Consider the following 22,168-nt stretch of genomic DNA (forward strand, 5'->3'; position numbering starts at 1 on the left):
TTTGGACGTACTTAATTGACAAAACCCGGATTAATCTAAATTCGGACAAGTAAACGGAACAAGATTTTTATGTTCAGACCTAGACCCGTTTTTAAACTAGACAAAATTTTTGTGTTTGAACCCGGATTTCGGACATATAACTTATGTCCAAAGTTGATTTAATCCGGTCAAAAAAATTCGATCATCTAAACCAAACAGTGTTTTGCCAAAAAATGTACTAATGGATATTTTCCTCGTAACAAAATGATGTAGTACCAACGAAAATAATGCACTGATTTCTCTGTCTCTAACAGAAACAGAAAATGTACACAAAAACCACCACAGAAGAAAACTGAAATCTAGTGGCAACCCAAGATGGACCCCCCAAAAGTACTAAACTACTAATGAATTGGCTCAAAAAGCATTGAACAGGCTCGAGTCTTGGACACATGGTCTTCAACGCCGTGACCATCACCATACCTATACATACAATGGGAGGTTCTGGCAAGATTTGACATTACAACAATGGCAGATTGAGGTAATACACAGTCTACAGCATTGGTCTTCTTCCATGTCTTTCTCATCAACTCCTTAATGTATTTGCGGGCGTCCTCCTCGCATGCACCAGTTTCATTCATGTAGCATTGGATCGATTTCGGGACATCGCCTCTCTGCAGTTCATCCTAAAAAATCCGCATAAAATTAATAATTAGTTATGATAGAGATTCCAACGACTTGGTATCTCAGTTATCCTAGCTGTTCAGTTGTATGCACAAGATTTCATGTCGAATACGTGGAGCTTACGAACTCACTTGAATCCTATGCATCCAACTCAACCCTGCATGGATAACTGAGATATCAACTGTTGAGATCTCGTGACATACATTTGACATATTTGATTAAGAATAAAGTCCATACTGATGAAGTTCCCAAATCATCTTGAAGCCGAAAGATACAAGAAAAATGGCGAACAAAATCTGGATCGTTTTCGAGGAAATTCAAATCGGTCTCTCGTATGGGTTTTGCTGAAAAGAGATATCCATGAGAAGTGATTGAAGGTCCAGTGATTGAAAAGACTCCATTGTTCATGTATTCTTCCAGTGTTGGCTTGTATCCGCCATGAAACCATTCTGCCTCTACCAAGTATGCATTCATTAAATCTATCCACTGTCATACAGCCAAATTATACAGTCTGTGATAGAACACTAAGAGAGGATATGTAATATGCAGCCAAACTATATATACATAGTTACATACTGCTTTCTTTAGGTTAGGCAAGACATCAAGGCCATGTTCTTTCAGAATATCGAAAGCCATTTCATTGACAGTGTTGAAAAGGGCAAAGAAACATATTTTGAGGTAGTCAGGGAGCTGTTTTATTGCATTAATGTCCCACCTGCACGTAGACAGCAACCAAACCATACAATGTTAGCGTCGGTAATTAATCGAAAATGATAAAAGATCTTGTCAGTTTGTATCTCATTTATCTAACTGTTGAGTTGGACGCACGAGATCCAAGTAAATCCTTGGACTCCGCATGTCCCACATGATGCATATAAAATCATGTGCGTACAACTCAATAGCTGGGATAACTGGGATACCAACTGTTGGAATCCCTAATGCTGTGATCTGAAGCGTGAAGACGAACCTTTCAACAACATCCGTGAAGAGTTTGAGTTCATCCAAGGTACCATAGACATCATAAACATCATCAATCACTGTGATTAGTGCAATCACCTTTGTAATCACTTTCCTACAGTTTGCAAACTGAGGCTCATCAGCAATCCCAATTGCCCACAAGTGCGATGCGACCAACCGGTCCCTCGCAAAACTCAATTTCTCTACCAAACCACAATTCTTCCACCACCTAATTCATTTAAACAAGTAAGATCATCAGTTAGCTTCAAACCAATTTCTTATCTTCACTAACAAAGGAGGTGCTTACATACCTTGAGAGGTCCTTGAGTTCCTCCTTGTACATGCCTTGCAAAATGTTGAAGTCCAACTTCGCAAGCTCTAGCAACATTGGGTTCATGTCATTTGTTTTCTCATACAAGTCTATGAACCACCTTGCCTCAAATCTTGTTCGCCTCCAATTGAGTCAGTTCGTGCTCCATTTTTCGATTTTTATCAAGAAGAAGAGACTCCATTTTGCTCATTTCTTCCCCGCTAGTAGCTACTTCCCAATCTTCAGCCTCGATAGAATTATAACCCACTGCCTATACCATAAAACAATGGCATGTTCACTAAGACGTTTAGTTACAAAGGTTCTTCAAATCAAAGCCCAAAACGCGGAAACGCAGATGAAAATTTAAATGCACATAAGATGATAGCACGAGAACACAACCAATGAAAATAAAGCAATAGGCGTTGAGGAATTATAAAGATTAAAAAAAGACAAAAGTTATCAATATGAATTTACTGGAATTCGCTGTTAAAGATTACATATTCAGTTCAACCAGAAAACATTTCTAAGAAGTAAACAAGTCACCATGAGCAGCAAAACATCAACTATATGAGAAGCTAAATAGGTGGCTGAGATTGAAAGAAGGGCCACATCAAAATTATCAACTCATTCACAAAATTTCTAACAAATTCAGACCCAGCATACTGCAGTCAGGGGATTCTTAAGTAATGAAAACACAAATATTGAAATGCAATTCGACCAAAATCCAGTGTTATTGAAAATTTCACTAAACATTAGATTAGGCAAACAGAAAAACCAACTTTTCAGGAAACTTGATTGAACTTTGTAAGTTCACCGGCTTCATGTCACTAAAACAAAAACTAATCATGCTAAATTTCGAACCGTACTTCAGAAAAACCAGAGAAAGATGGTATTACCTGCAAAATTTTCACCTTTTTACGCAAATCATCAACTAATTTTGTGGTTGGCCTAGCTTGTATTTCTTTCTTCATCTCGTCAAGAGCAACATCCTTTGCAGGCAGATTTTGAAAACAAATAAATTGTCAAAAATAAATAGATGAATGCAAGCCCCCGTGCACAACAGACACATAGAGTAACAAGAGAGAAATCAACTCCAACTCTACACAAACAGCAGGTTCATGGAGAACGTCCCGTCCAATTAACAGGCAAAGAGAATATAATCAACTTAAACTGCAAAGCATCCAAACCTAACCTAATAAGCTGATTGCATAAGACGAGGACACATAATCAGAAGGCAGTAACCCATAAGGACTCTAATCACTCCACTTCGTACTTAAAAGAATCTACAGTCAAAACCTCTTGTCCCCAACTTGTTAGAGCCTAAATAAACATTAAAGTTTTTTAGGAAAAAAAAAAAGAAAAAAGAAAGGAAGAAAATCAAAGAGGAATGTGTTGATGCATCTACACAGATGCATATCAATATACCTTTTCCTTCAGCAATGAATTCAACTTTTTCATCTCGTTAATATGCTGTTCCCGTTCATTTGATAGAGTTGTTTCAATATTGTGGAGTTCCATGTTCAGCTCAGAGATTATTTTCTCTTTGGCACTCAAAGAATTCTCAAGGATACTACTAGAATCTACATTATCACTGCAATCACAAGCAACAAAACCATGAGATCAAAGCCTTTACCCTGAGAATGTATAACGAAAGATCAGAAAAGTCAAAATACGATGACAATATGATAGAGTTGCTGATAGGAATGGACCAACAAAAAATAACAATAAAAAGAAAGAAGATCCTCCACAAAAGTTAGTACCAACTCACCACAAAGGCCTACATATTTTTTTGGTAATACATTTCCCATGCAATTTCAAAACCTCTTTTGAAATATGACAAACATGCGGAGAGCAAAGGAATTAAAGCACCAAACCTTTTCTTGTTTGCAGTATCTTCATTTGCCGTTTGTAATTGGGAGCGCAAAAGTCCCTATGAAGAAAACCAATGAAATCATTCAGCTAGGAAAAGACACTGACGTGTAGAAATATAGCACCGAAAAATGGTTTTCTAGACATAGTATCAGAGGGATGGCCTACTTTATAAATAAGTTACATCACATAGTCCGGCTTTAACAAATAAATAACCTAACAACTCTTTCCCCTAGGTTTTTGATGTAGCAATAAAAGCACTTTACAATAATGAACGTCCGAAGGAAAGAGTCTCTTCACGCGTAGGATTTCTAGGCAACAATGGGTAGAACACAACTCACTTAAATTTGAAACACACCTTTTCTCTCTCAAGAGTAAGAAGCCTTGTCTGAGCCCTTTCCACTTCATCCATCAACAGATTGACTTCTGATTGCTTTGCAGCCCTATCTTCATCTGATATCATGAGAACACAGATAAGAAACTAAAAAAGGAAAGGAAAAAAAAAAACGAGAGTGGGGTGAGGGAAGTCAAACACGATTATGATTATTGCAAGATAAAGAGTGGAATCCAATTCTTCCATTATCATTATCGCCCAACTGGGATAACTTGGCATATAATGTGAATGGGAACAAAATATGAGTACAATTTAGGGTGGAGAGCAAAAGCTTTTGTTTGCAATCATATGGAGAAAAGTTTTGATGAGGAGGAGGAGGAGAATATATAAAACACTAAGATTTAGCAAATTACCTGATTGAGCACGAAGTTCAAACAACTTGCTTTGTGCAAGTTCATGCAACTTCTGCATATTGGAAACACTATCTTTTGCATGTCGTAATTGATCTTGCAATGATTGCTCCCTAGAAATTTGTAAGACAAATCATAAAGAAAGGTCGCAAGATGGTAAAATGAACACGTTTAAAAAGACAGTAGACAGCAAGATACACAAGATATACGCATTCAAGAAAGTAGGATTTCAAATAATTGTTGCACTGTCATTTACATGTCAGAGAATTGCCTTACAACCTCATGAAGAGCAGTAAAACTACCTTTCTTTCAAAGCTTCTAGTGTTTTCTGGTTCTCTTCAGCCAAACTATGTTGCTTCATCTCCACTATTTCTTTCACTTTTTCCTCCATCTGCACAAGTATTAGAAAATAGACATCGTAATGCCTATTTACAAAGATGATTGATGTCTCAATTCTCATAGGTGACATATTAAAGCAAAAATCTGAGGAATGTAAGCATCATCTTATCCCTTAAAAGAAGATTCTAGAAGATACCTAGGTTGCAATCATGTGAAGATTTAACTGAAAAAAATACATAGGTTTCTGCTTGCTGGTGTATTATTATCAAAACGAACTTTAAATATGTCTGGCCTTAACTGTGCTAAGGTTGTTACATTGTGACCAGGGCATATGATAACAATATCACATATGCTTGACCTGCACAAACTTCCTAGTGGCAAGAGGCTTGTGCACAGGGGCATCTTTAATGAACGCTTGAAATCTACACTTCCTCATGATCTTTTTTCTCTCCCCAAAAGAGGTCAATTTTAGAAATTAGGTAGTACCAATACAATAGTCCAGAATTTTATTACTTTCTGATTCCATATTCTTTATCTTCTGATTCCATTCATATTATTTTTCAAGGGAGAGACTGGATATAGGTTCAACCTTATAAGCCTCAAGCTACAAACCTCGAGACACATTAATGATGAGTGTAAAAGGCAGGAACTTTGCATCGAATAAAAAAAAAAGAAAAATACTCTTCCAAGAGCATAAGAGAGTGTTTCACAATAGTAGTTGGAGATGTTAAAATTTTTGCAAGCTTCAACTATGCAATAAGAATTCTAGAACTTAGAACTAGGTCCAACAACGAAATCATCACACATCATCCGGAAAACTGAATGATCAAACAGGAAAAGAGAAATTTTAATCATCTCTGATAAACACCAGCACGCTGCCTAAGGAGGGCAGAGGTTTGAATACCCACCCCCGACAAACAATAAAAGACAAAATCACTGATAAACGCCACCCAGCCTCCCTCCCCCAAAAGGAGGGGAAAAAAAAGAAATCTTTAAAAAATGTAAAAAATAAGAGTAAAATAGGAAAAATACCATAGAAATTTGTCACCAAAAATAACAGTAAAACAACTTCAACTTCAATTAAGTGATTACATAGATCATTAGATATTTTCTTAGTGATGGAACGATCAGTAATATATTGGGTACAAAAAAAAAAGAGTTAAGTTTCGGTCAGCCAATTCTCACGTAAAATCAGACAATTCGCACCCTGAATCTTTAGATTCGCAAGGAAAAGAAGACTCTTCAAACCATTAACTTATTAGCATTACTTCATAATTAGCTTAGTCTGAAAGCTAGATCCTAAAAAGACTGCCTTCCCCGTGATGCTAATGTAGTCATTTAGAAAAAACTTAACTGGACAAAGATTGCTTTAGAAGAATAGACTCTCATATCGGTCCTGATCTCCTAGAAAAAGAAGATAAGTTCAACAAGCCATTACAAATATCCAAGGCTACTTAGGATAAGTGTAAGAAGAGCCTGAACAATCTCTAGTCTCTCCCAAGAGGACCGATATGTTCTTCATAGCAGAGTGAGAAGATGGTCGGATAGAGATTGTTTTAAAGAAGTTGTTTGGAAAGGGAAAAACGATTAAGCCTTCTAAAAGGTTCGTCAATAAAGCATTCGTACAGAGTTATGCAGAACTTAGCGAGCTAGAAGGTGAGCCTAGGCCAAAGGAGTCTTTTCCTAAAAAGCCGTTTCCAGCAAGTCTGTTCCTATCGATCTCGCATATGGAGACAAGCTATCCTAAGGTCATGGCTTTGACATCGATATATCCCTGTTCTATTGATGGGTGTACTAAACAGCAGATTCTTACTCTTATGACCGCTGCTAATCATTCTTATCTCTATCATGAATGAACCCCCACTCATACTTTTGAATCGCTTACCAGCGGGTTTTTCGGTATGTTAGGAGCATGGTTGGAACAAATTCCAGATGGCTGCGAAAGATTGGAAGATTCGGGCTATTGAGGGCTCAGGTTAATTCTCTAACCCTGATAACTAAACTGCTAGCTGGAATTCAGCTAAGCATTATTGCAGTCATTCTTATGGTTCAGATGCAACAGAAAAGCAAACTCCACAGAAACCATGCAACAATCATCCTCTCAGAAATAGAGTGTCTAACAATATATTAAGTATTTGACCATTAACCAGTTTCCTAACCTGCTGCTCTAACTGGCGGTTGCGTTCCTCAAGTCTCCTTATTGTTGCTTGCTGATTCTTTAAATGAGTTGCTTCTGTCCTGAATTCATCCAGCTCAAGTTTCATCTTCCTGTTCTCGGATTCTAGTTCAGACAGTTTTAGATCTTGCTCCTGCACGAGACAAGCGTGAATATCATCCACACACAACATGCATGCACACAGTGCACGAGCACACTTTTCCCTTGTAAAAGTGCATAGAGAACAATGGTTACATTATGTTTGAACTTCTCTGCTGCTAAAACTGTTTAAAAGGTAATCAACATTCAAACCTTCAAATGAAAATGGCATTGGAAGTTTCAGAACAATAATATTTCTAGTCCTGTAAACATAGTTAAATGACCTACAGATTTCACAAGAAAATGTATGCTTTGAGGTCTCGTATGATGACAAAGTAATTTATGATCGTTGACAAGATAGCATACATCATGTGACAAAAATTCAGAAATAGAGTAGAAAATTTATTAGATCAATGGTCAAGTGACGTCGTTTACCTTCTCATCACTCTGTTTTCTTCCTTGATCAGCTAAATAAAATAAATGAACTAGAAAAGCAACAACACGGTGCTAACACGAGTACAGATAATCATTTACAAGTCTAAATATCTATAAAGTTGATAAAATCTCCGCATTCCCGAAATTGTACTTAGTAAACCAAAATAAATATAGTGCTAAGCCATCTAAGACCAAAGCAAGATACAATCAAAGGCTGGCTATCCTATTCCTTTCCTTCCACAGTCCACACTAGCAAATTATCAGTACAAGGGGTCAGCTCTATAACTTTAATTTGGAGTGTCTAGCAGCCATACCCTTGCTGATGTTCAAGTTACAGATACACATATGGCATGGTTACGCTCGGGCAAAGAATCCAAGAAAAACAAGACCACTTTTGAAGCATCATACCTACAAGGTAGCTATTGTACACTATGATGTGTGCATTACAGAAGGATTTAATGTAAAAATGCGAATTAGATCCATACTAAGTTACTAACAAAATCAAAATGTCATAGAACTTACTCTACTGAACAAACATGCTGGCACTTACAGCAATTGAGGCAAGAGCTGGATAAGGATCTGGAGCCTCATAAAGTTTCTGATAGATATTGAGGAAAGCATTTTCCCCGAATTTCGCTCTCTTGGTAAGATTATCAACTTCTTCTTGGTAACCCTTGAGCAAAGAATTAAACAAGTTTAACTTTTCCTCAGGTGAAGCTTTCTTGAAATCTGCTCATTCAACACATTGTAATTAAATACATAAGATCTTATCTATCCAATAGAAATCCTTGAGTATAGAATACAAAATAAAATAGAAGCTGAAAAACCCTAATCGATTATTCGAACTCTTGCACAAAAAAGCTGGGCCCATATAGAAAACCATACAGAAACATAGAAACATCTAAAAGCTTCATTATTGTTAAATTATCTTATTATCATAACGGTTGAAATATGGACATATGATTGGTATTGATATTACCTCTAGTGCTCTCTGCAAGTTTCCGCCGGTTTTTCTGGCTATTTTCCTGGTTTTCAGCTATCCTAAGTCCTTGCTCATCCAGCACACTCTTTTCTTTCTCCAAATCAAAGTCTGTAAATGGCAAACAGGAGAGTTAATAAACAATTTTCAGCGAAAAAAAAATCATGTCCGTAAAATGATGCACATGGGCAATTTTGTCAACCCAAATGCATACAATGAATACATATCATTTCCACCAGAGGGGGCGGGCCAAGTCAAACTAAACATCTGCCTCTGAGAAGGATGAGACAAGCACTGCACAAGGCTATTGCCTCGCTTTCAAGGATTTTAATCCAGTTTGAATGATTTTTTATCTTAGTTCTCTGGCGTGGTGTTTTGTAACATTCATCACTTTGACACACTAAACAATCAAGAGTAGAGCTGACTAATAGCAATTACATATCTGTTTCCCAATGTTTCATTAGCAAATATTTCTAAAGTAGATGCATTGTAAAAGCAATATTGCAATTATAAGAAATCATAACTGGTTTCATCATCATCCGAGCCTTTATCCCAAAAGTTTGGGGTTGGCTACATGAGCCCATGAGAAAATCAATGGGAATCCACTATGTGTATTCGTTTCCGCCATTCATTTCTATTTAGGATCATACTTTCATAAATTCTTATTGAATCCATATCCTTTCTTACTACTTCAAGCCATGTCTTGTTAGGTTTTCTTGTTCACTTCCTACTCTCTTCTATACAAATTCTCTTGATTCCCCTTACTGCCACACCTCTATCTCTACGTTAAATATGCTCATACCATCTTAAAAGATGTTCTCACAACTGATCTTCAATTAGTAACTGGTTTCAACACAGAAAAGGCATCACTTAATACACCCCCGCAACTCTATCATTGGGGTACATTTTCAACAAAATTAAACAAAAAAGGTTGCAAATAAATATTCACACTGTACTTGGTTGACTGATCATTTCCCTTGAAGAAATCGCCCTAATTGTGATCAACAATTGCAGACTTTTCACCCACTTCAAAACATGAAGCTCCATTTGAAGGGCCAGAATAGACAAATCCCTAGGGCTCTAATTTGCCCATCCGGAATAATCAAAGCATATTCAATGAATAAACTCTCACTGCTTTCATGATAGTATCCTTAATTTTACAATGTTCGAAGCTTGGGAGTAATTGCTCTTCAAATTATACTGAAAATGCAAATTGCTTACAAGCCTAAGATCGTAAATAAAAAAAAAGGAACAAATTTAATCCAATTAATTCGCGAATGACATTGAGTAACTAAGCAAACAATTCAACATGAATAAAACAAACAGGTCAATAGAATAAAAACAAAATTATGAGTTGATGAAATCGAGTGGTACCTTTCCAGAAATAAGAAATGACGGAGATAGGAGAAGAGGAGGGGTTTGATTTATCCCTCTCTGATCCACCTTGCGGGGCATCCATATTCGATCACGAAACCGGATCTCTCTCTCTCTATGCGTTTCGATTCTCTCTTGTTTGCAAATAGATTTCAGACTTTCAGTGAAATTCAGCGCGCGAACAGTGTGATCGCTTCTTGGTAAGTTGGATCTCTGAGAGGTTTGGCACTGTTTGGTCTTCTAGCCAGGTTCTTGTTTTACAGTACATGGGCTTAGCTGAGTCATTGGGCCACTGTTTTGGGCCAGCCCAATGTTGAAAATTCGCCGCTGAAGCCAACTCCAAGCAAGTCCAGGTTTTTGTGGGTGAAATGTGGGCATTTAGGTCTCGGCCAGGGGCCGTTATAAGTATAAAATATTTAACCCCGAACCGTTATAACTTATACGGAGTCTTATCCGCTCATCCAAACGGAGCCTAAGTGTCTCTCTTATACGTGGAGGACATCATTGGGATTGGCGGGTCTAATACTGCCTACATGCCAAGATGTGGCTTGATCATCGTCATACAAGGGACAAGACATTGGCTTACATAATAGACTACAATGATAGAAAGTTCAGGAGCATAATGGCTAGAAGAAAGGCTAACATGGCTATTGTTGAGATCTTGAATTGATTAATTTATTGTATCTTGTTGTGCAGATGCAGGTTGTTGCTTTGTTTTCTACTGTTGGAGATGCTTGTTTACTATTGTTAATAGTGTGACTATCTTTGTGTTTTTACAATCACGTCAACAGAAATAGCATGATTGTTTTTTGCACAATCATACCATTGACTAGTGTTTGAACTTCAATCACGACATTAGCATCGTCATGACCAATTTTTTTTAGAGCACGCCAATTTGATCTCTATCTATTTTTGCTTTTTGCCGGGCATTCTCCTATGTTTTTCTCCTAATTGAACAACACCAAAACCATAACTAAAAGAATTAAGCCGAGATTAAAGAAAGAATCCCAAATCTGAATTGCAATTACCAATTTGGAAGAAGTGTGGTTACCACCCACAAGGGACACAAGGGTGCTTCAAATCCTATACCAGAGGAGCAATCAACTCAAATCTATGAGACTTAGGGGAATGTTGGCATTTGCAATAAAAACGATTGTCCCGAAGGTTTTTGATTGTTGTTGTCGTGATTGTAAAACAATAACACTAATCATGCTAAATTAAAACCTAGTGTTATACCGGTATTTAATTACACCAAAAATGTTATATTGGTAAAAAAAATAAAAAATAAATAAAACTCAGTTTCCAGTCCCACCATATTTAAATCATGCAACGGGTGGACCCACCACCAGTTAGCTTCTGCACCTGCATAAAATTCCCCCTTCATTTTTCGATTAAAGACACAAATATAGACCTACATTCCACCATCGTTTTTGTATAAAGTGCCTGAAGGGTACTTTGTATAAAGTGCCTCAAGGGCACTTTGTATAAAGTCCTTGAAGGACACTTTACAACCCATACAAAAGAAACTGTCCACAACAATCCACGACAGAAGAAAAGTGAAATCTAAAGGCAATCGCAAATGGACACTAAAATGCACTAATGAATTGGCTCAAAAAGCATGGACAAGGCTCGAGTCTTGGACTCATGGTTTTCAATGCTGTGACCATCACCATACCGATACATACAGTGGGAGGTTCTGGCAAGATTTGATATTACATCAATGGCAGATTGAGGCAATACACAATCTACAGCATTGGCTTTCTTCCATGTCTTTCTCATCAACTCCTTAATGTATCTGCGGGCATCCTCCTCGCATGCACCAGTTTCATTCATGTAGCATTGGATCGATTTCGGGACGTCGCCTCTCTTTAGTTCGTCCTAAAAATTCCACATAAAATTATTAATCAGAAATGATAGGGATCCCAAAAGCTGGTATTTCAGTTATTCTAACTGCTGAATTGTACGCACAAATTTCATGTGGGACAAGTGGATCCCACGAATTCACTTAAATCATGTGCATCCAATTCAGCATTTGGGATAACTGGGAACACCAACTGCTACGATCTCATGACATACATTTGACATATTTGATTAAGAATAAGGTCCATACTGATGAAGTTCCCAAATCATCTTGAAGTCGAAAAATAGAAGAAAGATATCGGACTAAATCTGGATCGTTTTCCAGGAAATTCAGCTCGGTCTCTCGTATGGGGTTTGGTGCAAAGAGATATCCATGAGCAATGACTGAAGGTCCACCGATGGTTGTGAATGCATTGTTCATGTATTCTTCTAGTGTTGGCTTGTATCTGCTATGAAACCATTCTGCCTCTACCAAGAACGCGTTGGTTGCACTTATCCACTGCCACACAGCCAAATTATATATAGTCTGTGCTAGAACACTAAAAGAAGATACGCAATATGCAACCAAACTAACTACATACTGCTTTCTTTAGGTTGGGCAAAACATCGAGGCCATGTTCTTTGAGAATGTCGAAAGCCATTTCATTGACAGTGTTAAAAAGGGCAAAGAAACATACTTTGATGTAGTCAGGGAGCTGTTTTATTGCATTAATGTCCCACCTGCACTTGCATCCAAACCATACAATGTTAATGTCAGTAATTAACAGATATTAATGTCCGGTTCCCGTGGATAAATCGGGACTGCACGACTTTACCTTCTCGCAGAATCACGCTTAATTGCGGAGTTACTATGAGATGTTCTCCTCCAGAAAAACGAGTTAATGATGGTAATGAACTAGATTTATCCATATATGTTAACAAAAGACGAACCTTTCAACAGCATCCGTGAAGAGTTTGAGTTCATCCAAGGTACCATAGACATCATAAACATCATCAATCACTGTCATTAGTGCGACCACCTTTGTAATCACTTTCCTACAGTTTGCAAACTGAGGTTCATCAGCAACCCCAATTGCCCACAAGTGCGATGCCACCAACCGGTCCCTCGCGAAACTCAAATTCTCTACCAAACCACAATTCTTCCACCACCTAATTCATTTAAACAAGTAAGATCATCAATTAGCTTCAAACCAATTTCTTATCTTCACTACCACAGGAGGTGCTTACATACCTTGAGAGGTCCTTGAGTTCCTCCTTGTACACGCCTTGCAAAATGTTGAAGTCCAACTTTGCAAGCTCTAGCAAGATTGGGTTCATGTCATTTGTTTTCTCATACAAGTCTATGAACCACCTTGCCTCAAATCTTGTTACCCTCCAGTGGAGTGGAAGCTCCAAGGCATGTCTTACCTGCATTGCCAGAATTGGATCGCGGCCTTCTAGTACTGTCTCATCATCTAGTTTTTTGAGATGTCTAGTAGCAAAGTCCCATGCTTCCTCCATAATACTCTCCCCTTCTACAGAGTAATATGATGCTTCATATAAGCTCAAAACTCCCTTAATATCATCACCACCACTAACACATTCCTTGAAATTCTCAAATACCTCTGCAGTCAATTAAGCCAAAAGCACTCAGTTATCTCATTGAAATTAGAGAATATGGGAAATTAATTAAGCTTCAAATGAAAACCTTGGGGAACATGATATCCATGTTGTCTGAGGAGTCTAAATTGAAGAGCAGTAGCATACAGATTTCCAAGATCATTGGTCTTAGTTTTAGAGTAGATATTATGTAGTATGGTCTCTATCTCCAATTTGAAATTATAACCCAATCCAAGCCTTTGTAAAGTGTCAATAAGTTCCAATTGATGCAAAGGGTCCCCTGCATTATTTAGCAAAATTCTTGCCTTTCCTTTCAGTTTCTCAACTCTTCTTGTGTGTACCTCTCCCTGCACCAGATGAGCCACAGGATTAGAGATCAACAATAATATATCATCAAAACTTAATAAACTAAAACCTACCAGTTAGCAAAGCAAAAGAAAATCAACCAGTTACCGTGAAGTCATTGTTCAACGATTGTAAGTAATCGTAGTCCCAAACACTAGGTTGGTAATCTGCTGATCTCCTTACCACAGCCATTGAATCATCACAATGTTGTTTTGTTTTTGTAATATTGCAAAAGACTCGGGTACGATGAGTAGTTGTAGCATAGCGATTGTTGTTGTTTTGGGAAGGGAAAAATAGAGTTGATGTAAGAAGGCAACAAGCCATAGGACTTGTTGAGTGATACTTTATTTGACAATGGAAGTTTTGTGTCTTTGTCAAGTGCTACCACAACAGGAACTATTGTCTATAAAGAAGTTCTTAAGACTATATTCTCATTAAATTAAAGCAGAAGTTACAAGCTAGTATATATACACAGAAGAAGGAACCATCCAACGGCTATAAACAACAAGTACAAAAGTGCAGTCTTGTCATGGCAGAGACTCATCAGCAGCCGTTGGAGATATTTTACATAATATAGTTGGACTTCTTTTGATCATTTGTGGGCTTGAGTTTACTACACAACCCTCTTTAGTCAATATATAGATAATTACATACTACCCACTCAACTATCTTGAAATGAAAAGTATCTGTGGAGTTTGGGTACTGTGTCACCTTAGTGTACTCTATCTTGTACTCTATTTATCAATGTACTAAATCCGGGGATAGATGTATCTTGAACATTTTGAAAGTCTAATTCAATGCTAGTCTCCTACAAAATATTGCATCAATATTGTTGGCCCATTTTGCTTAATTTTCTTAAATCTTAATAAAAACTTTTTTTTCCTACACGTTTTTCCAAGGTGTAATTGCGAAAATAAATGTTCTTTTATAACGATTTATGATTTTTTTTTTCTATTTATTTCATGAAAATATATGGTGTTGTAAACATTCGAAACTTTAGCACGACGAAGATGATCATGTTGGTGGAAATTTTCCTCGGAACAAAATGGTGGGGTATCAACGAAAATAATGCATAAAAAGTGGCGGGCAAGCAATTCTATGAATTTTTAATATAAACAAGTAATATTATAATGTTGTAGAGATTTAGGATAGAGATACTAATGGAGTTGTTTTTGAATAGAAATGTTGTAAATGTTCACAGAGTTGAGCTGACTAATAGCGAATACATATCTGTCTCCCAATGTTTCATTAGCAAATCAGTGTTGTTAAAGGCCATAGGCGCATGACCCATCAAACGCCTGAGGCGCAAGGCGCACGCCTTACCGAAGCTAGGCGCATTTTTTCTTTAAATATAAATATATATATATATATAGAGATATGTCAATAAATATATATAAGTTTATAATATAATAATCACATATTAGTTTATTACTTTTAATACTTTTGTGGAGACATGCCAATAAATTAGCCACTCAAAAATACATGTCATAGTAGAGATTGTTTTCAAGAAGTAATGTAAAATTCATATGCTTTTAACAGCTAGATTAAGCTTTTGACACTTGTATTTCTAGACAACTGAAGCTTTTGAGACCTGTATTTTTAATGCCTTGGACAATTTGATATCTGTGTCAAAAATAAAATGAAGTTTTAAAAAATATCTCTTTAAAACAGAATAAAAAAAAACTTTAAAAAAACACTCAATTTACTTGTTTTTAGCCTAGGCGCACGCCCGACTCGACTGCGCCTGGTCTGAGCCGTGCGCCTAGGCCCCTCCTGTCTAAAGACAAGCTATTAAGGCTAGGCAAGGCAGCCAGGGTGCGCCTCGACTCCCCCGGCGTGCCTAGGCGCACGCCTGGTCACCTAGTGACAACATTGTAGCAAATATTTCTAAAATAAATGCATTGTTCAAGTAGTATCACATTTATAAGAAAACATATTTGGTTTCATCATCATCATCATCCAAGTCTTTATCCTTGCTACTTATCTTCAATTAGTAACTGGTTTCAACACAGAAAAATCTACATATGCAAGAGACCCTGAAATTGAACAAGGTAAAAAAAGGTAAACTCTCAGCGCAAGGCTCCCGCAGCGGGTGGGGTCGGAGACTACAAAATGTAGGCAAACCTTACCCCCACATAATATGTGGAGAAGTTATTTTCAAGAATTGAACTTGTGACCTCTATCACTAGCCCACAAGGTCAAACTTAAACAAAAAAAGTTGCAAATAAATATTCACACTGTACTTGGTTGAATGACTATTTCCCTTGAATAAATCACCCTAATTGCGCTCAACAATTGCAGGCTTTTCAACCACTTCAAAACATCAAGATCCATTTGAAGGGCCAGAATAGAAAAATCCCTAGGGCTCTAATTTGGCCTTCCGCAAGTAATCAAAGTATATCCAATGAATAAATTCTCACTGCTTTCGTGATAGTATCCTTAATCATACAATGTTCGAAGCCTGAGAGTAGTTGCTCTTCAAATTATACTGAAAATGCAAATTGCTTAGCAAATGCTTAAATTTAAACCAATTAATTCGAGAATGACGTTGATTAATCCATTCAACCTAAATTCAAAACCTAAGTAACTAAGGAAATAATTATACAATTCAACATGGATAAAACAAACAGGTCAAAAAAGTAAAAGAAAAAAAATTATGAGTTGATGAGATCGAGCTGTACCTTTCCAGAAATTGGAAATGATGGAGATCGAAGAAGAGGAGGGTTTTGATTTATCTCGCTCTGATCCACCTTGCGAGGCATCCATATTGGATCGCGAATCCGGATCTCTCTCTATCTCTCTCTGGTTTTCAAATAGATTCCAGAAATTCAGCGCGCTAACAGTGTAATTTTGGAAAGTTAGAACGCGAGGGGTTTGGCAACTGTTTGGTCTTCGAGGTTCTTATTGTACAGTAGTAGGCTACTAGGCTACTAGCTGAGTCATTGGGCCTCTGTTATGGGCCAGCCCAATCTTGAGCACTTAACCAGGCCCGCCCAACTTTGAAAATTGAACCGCTAAAGCCACTGCTGCAAAAAAATGGCATCAATAAAGTTGCCTCATTTGCTTATTTTCTTGAATCTTCATTCCTAAACTTTTTGTCAAGGTTTATTTGCCAAAAATTATTTTTTTTTCAAAACTTAGAGTTTTTTTTCAATTATATATATATATATATAGCTATTTATCAAGACTGATTCTCATTCATTACATTACATGAAAATATATGATGTAGTATTAACAAAAAATTCAAAATTTTGTTTAACCGAGAATCTCATCATACAAGTTAATCATTTGAACATTCAATATAATCTAAATTCAAGCTATCGGGTCCACATGACGAGAAGGTAAGTTGGGACAAATCTCCACGCGTGGCCACGAAGATTTTTCTGAAGATGGTCGGATTGGTGGATATTTTTCTCATAACAAGATGGCGGGGTATCCTAACCCAATGTCATATCGTTTCAGCACCCCCAGCAGCTCCATAGCACTGCTAGTCCCCTGGAAGGAGCTCCAAAGTCTTACCTAGTATGCTGCCAGTACAGTTTATATGATGGTACACTTGTGGCTTCATCATCTCTTTTCTTTTCTTTTTTTCTCTGTCATGGCCATCCTTTGATGCCCTATTGTACTTGGTTTTGTGTTTCTCTATATATATTTTCCTGTTGTGTTGCCAATCAAAAAAAAAAAAAGATGGCGGGGTACCTTGATTTCTAACGATAATGTATCGAAAACCAAGAAAGACCCAAAAAATGTACTAATGCAAAAAATCTGTTTCGGGTCGATTTCGAATTGGACAACATCACGCGTTTAATAAATATTTACATGTTAAGACCCTAATCCGAATTAGATTTTGGACGTACTTAATTGACAAAACCCGGATTAATCTAAATTCGGACAAGTAAACGGAACAAGATTTTTATGTTCAGACCTAGACCCGTTTTTAAACTAGACAAAATTTTTGTGTTTGAACCCGGATTTCGGACATATAACTTATGTCCAAAGTTGATTTAATCCGGTCAAAAAAATTCGATCATCTAAACCAAACAGTGTTTTGCCAAAAAATGTACTAATGGATATTTTCCTCGTAACAAAATGATGTAGTACCAACGAAAATAATGCACTGATTTCTCTGTCTCTAACAGAAACAGAAAATGTACACAAAAACCACCACAGAAGAAAACTGAAATCTAGTGGCAACCCAAGATGGACCCCCCAAAAGTACTAAACTACTAATGAATTGGCTCAAAAAGCATTGAACAGGCTCGAGTCTTGGACACATGGTCTTCAACGCCGTGACCATCACCATACCTATACATACAATGGGAGGTTCTGGCAAGATTTGACATTACAACAATGGCAGATTGAGGTAATACACAGTCTACAGCATTGGTCTTCTTCCATGTCTTTCTCATCAACTCCTTAATGTATTTGCGGGCGTCCTCCTCGCATGCACCAGTTTCATTCATGTAGCATTGGATCGATTTCGGGACATCGCCTCTCTGCAGTTCATCCTAAAAAATCCGCATAAAATTAATAATTAGTTATGATAGAGATTCCAACGACTTGGTATCTCAGTTATCCTAGCTGTTCAGTTGTATGCACAAGATTTCATGTCGAATACGTGGAGCTTACGAACTCACTTGAATCCTATGCATCCAACTCAACCCTGCATGGATAACTGAGATATCAACTGTTGAGATCTCGTGACATACATTTGACATATTTGATTAAGAATAAAGTCCATACTGATGAAGTTCCCAAATCATCTTGAAGCCGAAAGATACAAGAAAAATGGCGAACAAAATCTGGATCGTTTTCGAGGAAATTCAAATCGGTCTCTCGTATGGGTTTTGCTGAAAAGAGATATCCATGAGAAGTGATTGAAGGTCCAGTGATTGAAAAGACTCCATTGTTCATGTATTCTTCCAGTGTTGGCTTGTATCCGCCATGAAACCATTCTGCCTCTACCAAGTATGCATTCATTAAATCTATCCACTGTCATACAGCCAAATTATACAGTCTGTGATAGAACACTAAGAGAGGATATGTAATATGCAGCCAAACTATATATACATAGTTACATACTGCTTTCTTTAGGTTAGGCAAGACATCAAGGCCATGTTCTTTCAGAATATCGAAAGCCATTTCATTGACAGTGTTGAAAAGGGCAAAGAAACATATTTTGAGGTAGTCAGGGAGCTGTTTTATTGCATTAATGTCCCACCTGCACGTAGACAGCAACCAAACCATACAATGTTAGCGTCGGTAATTAATCGAAAATGATAAAAGATCTTGTCAGTTTGTATCTCATTTATCTAACTGTTGAGTTGGACGCACGAGATCCAAGTAAATCCTTGGACTCCGCATGTCCCACATGATGCATATAAAATCATGTGCGTACAACTCAATAGCTGGGATAACTGGGATACCAACTGTTGGAATCCCTAATGCTGTGATCTGAAGCGTGAAGACGAACCTTTCAACAACATCCGTGAAGAGTTTGAGTTCATCCAAGGTACCATAGACATCATAAACATCATCAATCACTGTGATTAGTGCAATCACCTTTGTAATCACTTTCCTACAGTTTGCAAACTGAGGCTCATCAGCAATCCCAATTGCCCACAAGTGCGATGCGACCAACCGGTCCCTCGCAAAACTCAATTTCTCTACCAAACCACAATTCTTCCACCACCTAATTCATTTAAACAAGTAAGATCATCAGTTAGCTTCAAACCAATTTCTTATCTTCACTAACAAAGGAGGTGCTTACATACCTTGAGAGGTCCTTGAGTTCCTCCTTGTACATGCCTTGCAAAATGTTGAAGTCCAACTTCGCAAGCTCTAGCAACATTGGGTTCATGTCATTTGTTTTCTCATACAAGTCTATGAACCACCTTGCCTCAAATCTTGTTCGCCTCCAGTGTAGTGGAAGCTCCAAGGCATGCCTTACCTGCATTGCCAGAATCGGATCGCGGCCATCTAGTACTCTCTCATCATCTAGTTTTTTGAGATGTCTAGTAGCAAAGTCCCATGCTTCCTCCATAATACTCTCCCCTTCTACAGAGTAATATGATGCTTCATATAAGCTCAAAATTCCCCTTACATCATCGCCACCAACACATTCCTTGAAATCGCCTGTTTCGTCCTTGAAATTCTCAAATACCTCTGCAATCAATTAAGCCAAAAGCACTCAGTTATCTCTTTTTTTTTTGATAACGTGGAATCCATCCAGCTGCCCACTGGACAATTGGTTGGTAAACTTGGGTCACATGGAAGACCTCGCAATTCCCATGGACCAGTGGAGATCTAGGCCGAGACCCAGTGTGAGAGTTTACGTAGGGTGGCACATCTCACAAATTGTGATGATGAAAAATACCCATGGGACTTGAATTCACAATCTCCCGCTTACGCTAAGAGTTACTGTGATCAAATTCACCATCTCGGCCAACTACCCGTCGTTGCACTCAGCTATCTCATTATCAAGAAAAAGGGAAGCTTTAAATAGGAAATAAATTAAGCTTCAATTGAAAACCTTGGGGAACATGATATCCATGTTCTCTGAGGAGTCTAAATTGAATAGCAGTGACATAGAGATTTCCAAGATGATTGGTCTTAGTTTTAGAGTAGATGTTATGTAGTATGGTCTCTATCTCCAATTTGAAATTATAACCCAATCCAAGCCTTTGTAAAGTGTCAATAAGTTCCAATTGATGCGACGGGCCCCCTGCATTATTCAGCAAAATTCTTGCTTTTCCTTTCAGATTCTCAACTCTTCTTTTGTGTGCCTCTCCCTGCACCACCAGATGAGCTTCAGGACTTAATAAACTAAAACCTACAAGTTAGCAATGAAAAAGAAAACGGCAACGTTACGTATCCATAATGAAATCATCCATAAGAGATTGTGTTATGTGCAACAAAATGTAATAAGAGATCTTGTTAGTCAGAAACAATGTAATAAGAGAATGTGTTAAAACAATGTAACTGTCACAAGATCATGGACAGTTATATATGAAAAACTCCATGGATATATATCATTTCCGAAAAGAAAAGCAACCAGTTACCATAAAGTCATTGTTCAATGATTGTAAGTAATTGTCATCCCAGACGCTGGGTTGGTAGTCTGCTGATCTCCTTACCACAACCTTTGAATCATCACAATGTTGTTTTGCTTTTGTCTTTGTAATCTTGCAAAAGACTCGGGTACTGTGAGTAGTTGAAGTATAGCGATTGTTGTTGATTTGGGAAGGGAAGAACACAGTTGATGTAACAAAGCAAGAAGCTGCCATAGGACTTGTGAGTGAGTGATGCTTGAGTTGACAATGGAAGTTGTGTGTCTTTATCGAGTGCTATGATAACATGATCAAGTATCTATATAGAGATAATCACACACCCACCCAACCACTGACAAATACGGGAACTAATGTTGGGGTAGACTAATCTTAAAATAATATTACATTAATCTATTTTTTTGCGAGGTCCGGGGGCAGCCAATATAGATATGTATTTAGTTTGATAACTATCTAAATATTTACTTATTATCGGTCACTTTCAATAGAATGATAGATAGCCCTAAAAAAATTTCGAGACCACTGCCATCAAATCCCGTCAACTTTTATCCTCCTTCCTATAAATTTCTATCTCCGCCACTAACCAAGCATCTCAATTTATTTTTTAGATCCGCAAATGTAACTCGAGATGAAAAATATCTATGGAATTTGGGTTTTGACACTTTCCATTTTGTCTTTTTTTGAGTTTGTTGTCTCTTTTCAAGAAACGTTATACTGATAGATGTAAAAAGAATGCACGGTCCATAATTTATGACAATAGACTGAATAAAGTAAGACAATATGTCAGCTGTTGAGCACGTGGTGTGTTTCACCGACAATAATTTATGCTTTTCTTGTCCAATTGCTATGCTACGTAAGCAAGAAAATAATTTATGTTTGGACAAACTCGTACGCCTCCATATATAGGAAAATATGTGGGCCACATCGTACCTAGACTTTGTTTGGTAAGATGGTAATATGAATCTCATTTTTCGCTGCCATCTAAACTTCTCAAGGATTCAAATTCCCTGATCATCGGCCAAAAAAAAGAAGATAAGTTCACATTACATGGGCCTAAATATGGGCTTTCAACATGAGTGGATAGGTGGCCCATTTACTCAAAAGCTATGGTTTGTGAGTTGGATCCATCCAACTTGGTTATAAAACTACTTTCACTCATATTTTTTTTTTCACGTGGGATTGGTGTGCATTCTCCATCAAATATGGATTTAGGGCTTAGAATTTAGCTGGCAAACGTAAAATATGCGATGATTCTTCTGACCACAACTACGTTGCTGGCCTATGTTCCCCTCGACTACGTGGTTATTATATTGATGTTTTTGGAAATGTTCACGAGATATTCTCCTCCAAGAAAAACAAGTTATATATAATGGGGC

The 22,168-nt window shown here is 37.5% G+C and overlaps 3 protein-coding genes across 7 annotated transcripts in view; all 3 read right to left on the bottom strand.

The window, feature by feature from the left end:
* The window catches only part of LOC119980546 (protein CASP-like), a 29,347-nt gene extending 19,205 nt beyond the window's left edge, over positions 1-10,142 (bottom strand). For both annotated transcript variants that reach the window (XR_005463894.1, XM_038823279.1), the window contains exons 1-11: positions 9,922-10,142; positions 8,548-8,658; positions 8,119-8,297; positions 7,039-7,188; positions 4,843-4,931; positions 4,544-4,653; positions 4,155-4,249; positions 3,802-3,857; positions 3,353-3,518; positions 2,824-2,916; positions 2,070-2,198 (exon numbers count right to left, since the gene is read on the bottom strand). Coding sequence is in view for 1 of the 2 variants with exons in the window: in XM_038823279.1 (XP_038679207.1) it covers positions 2,070-2,198; positions 2,824-2,916; positions 3,353-3,518; positions 3,802-3,857; positions 4,155-4,249; positions 4,544-4,653; positions 4,843-4,931; positions 7,039-7,188; positions 8,119-8,297; positions 8,548-8,658; positions 9,922-10,006 (1,263 nt within the window). In the remaining variant the exon portion in view is untranslated. The remainder of the gene's footprint in view (positions 1-2,069; positions 2,199-2,823; positions 2,917-3,352; positions 3,519-3,801; positions 3,858-4,154; positions 4,250-4,543; positions 4,654-4,842; positions 4,932-7,038; positions 7,189-8,118; positions 8,298-8,547; positions 8,659-9,921) is intronic.
* LOC119980547 (terpene synthase 10-like) lies at positions 236-21,045 on the bottom strand. 2 transcript variants are annotated; one of them, XM_038823283.1, is made up of 8 exons: positions 20,787-21,045; positions 20,258-20,516; positions 19,641-19,890; positions 1,929-2,069; positions 1,628-1,846; positions 1,237-1,375; positions 898-1,146; positions 236-662 (listed from the first exon to the last, which is right to left on the bottom strand). In XM_038823283.1, exons 1-8 carry the CDS (start codon positions 21,009-21,011, stop codon positions 381-383), a joined length of 1,764 nt encoding a protein of 587 aa, XP_038679211.1. In that variant the 5' UTR covers positions 21,012-21,045; the 3' UTR covers positions 236-380. The 2 variants fall into 2 exon arrangements, with proteins under 2 accessions (XP_038679211.1, XP_038679210.1); XM_038823282.1 differs by lacking the exons at positions 236-662; positions 898-1,146; positions 1,237-1,375; positions 1,628-1,846; positions 1,929-2,069 and adding exons at positions 17,822-18,233; positions 18,469-18,717; positions 18,808-18,946; positions 19,199-19,417 and having other exon boundaries at positions 19,500-19,890.
* Positions 11,486-16,598, bottom strand: LOC119980549 ((R)-limonene synthase 1, chloroplastic-like). 3 transcript variants are annotated; one of them, XM_038823288.1, is made up of 7 exons: positions 16,407-16,598; positions 13,469-13,727; positions 13,013-13,385; positions 12,712-12,930; positions 12,363-12,501; positions 12,032-12,280; positions 11,486-11,799 (listed from the first exon to the last, which is right to left on the bottom strand). In XM_038823288.1, exons 1-7 carry the CDS (start codon positions 16,485-16,487, stop codon positions 11,518-11,520), a joined length of 1,602 nt encoding a protein of 533 aa, XP_038679216.1. In that variant the 5' UTR covers positions 16,488-16,598; the 3' UTR covers positions 11,486-11,517. The 3 variants fall into 3 exon arrangements, with proteins under 3 accessions (XP_038679216.1, XP_038679215.1, XP_038679217.1); XM_038823287.1 differs by lacking the exon at positions 16,407-16,598 and adding an exon at positions 13,834-14,395; XM_038823289.1 differs by lacking the exon at positions 16,407-16,598 and adding an exon at positions 13,834-14,439 and having other exon boundaries at positions 11,667-11,799; positions 11,998-12,280.
* Positions 21,046-22,168: the final 1,123 nt, after the last annotated feature.

Source organism: Tripterygium wilfordii, chromosome 16 (genome assembly GCF_013401445.1).
Source record: "Tripterygium wilfordii isolate XIE 37 chromosome 16, ASM1340144v1, whole genome shotgun sequence".
Classification (NCBI taxonomy): Eukaryota; Viridiplantae; Streptophyta; class Magnoliopsida; order Celastrales; family Celastraceae; genus Tripterygium; species Tripterygium wilfordii.

Coding starts and splice junctions, on each gene's coding strand:
- LOC119980549 (XM_038823287.1), bottom strand. CDS start 14,049: ATGGCTTGTTGCCTTCTTACATCAACTCTATTTTTCCCTTCCCAAAAC. Junction 13,386..13,468: donor TGGATATCATGTTCCCCAAG/GTTTTCATTTGA, acceptor AATTGACTGCAG/AGGTATTTGAGAATTTCAAG. Junction 12,931..13,012: donor GAACTCAAGGACCTCTCAAG/GTATGTAAGCAC, acceptor TAAATGAATTAG/GTGGTGGAAGAATTGTGGTT.
- LOC119980547 (XM_038823283.1), bottom strand. CDS start 21,011: ATGGCAGCTTCTTGCTTTGTTACATCAACTGTGTTCTTCCCTTCCCAA. Junction 20,517..20,786: donor CATTGAACAATGACTTTATG/GTAACTGGTTGC, acceptor CTGGTGGTGCAG/GGAGAGGCACACAAAAGAAG. Junction 1,147..1,236: donor TGCCTAACCTAAAGAAAGCA/GTATGTAACTAT, acceptor GCTGTATGACAG/TGGATAGATTTAATGAATGC.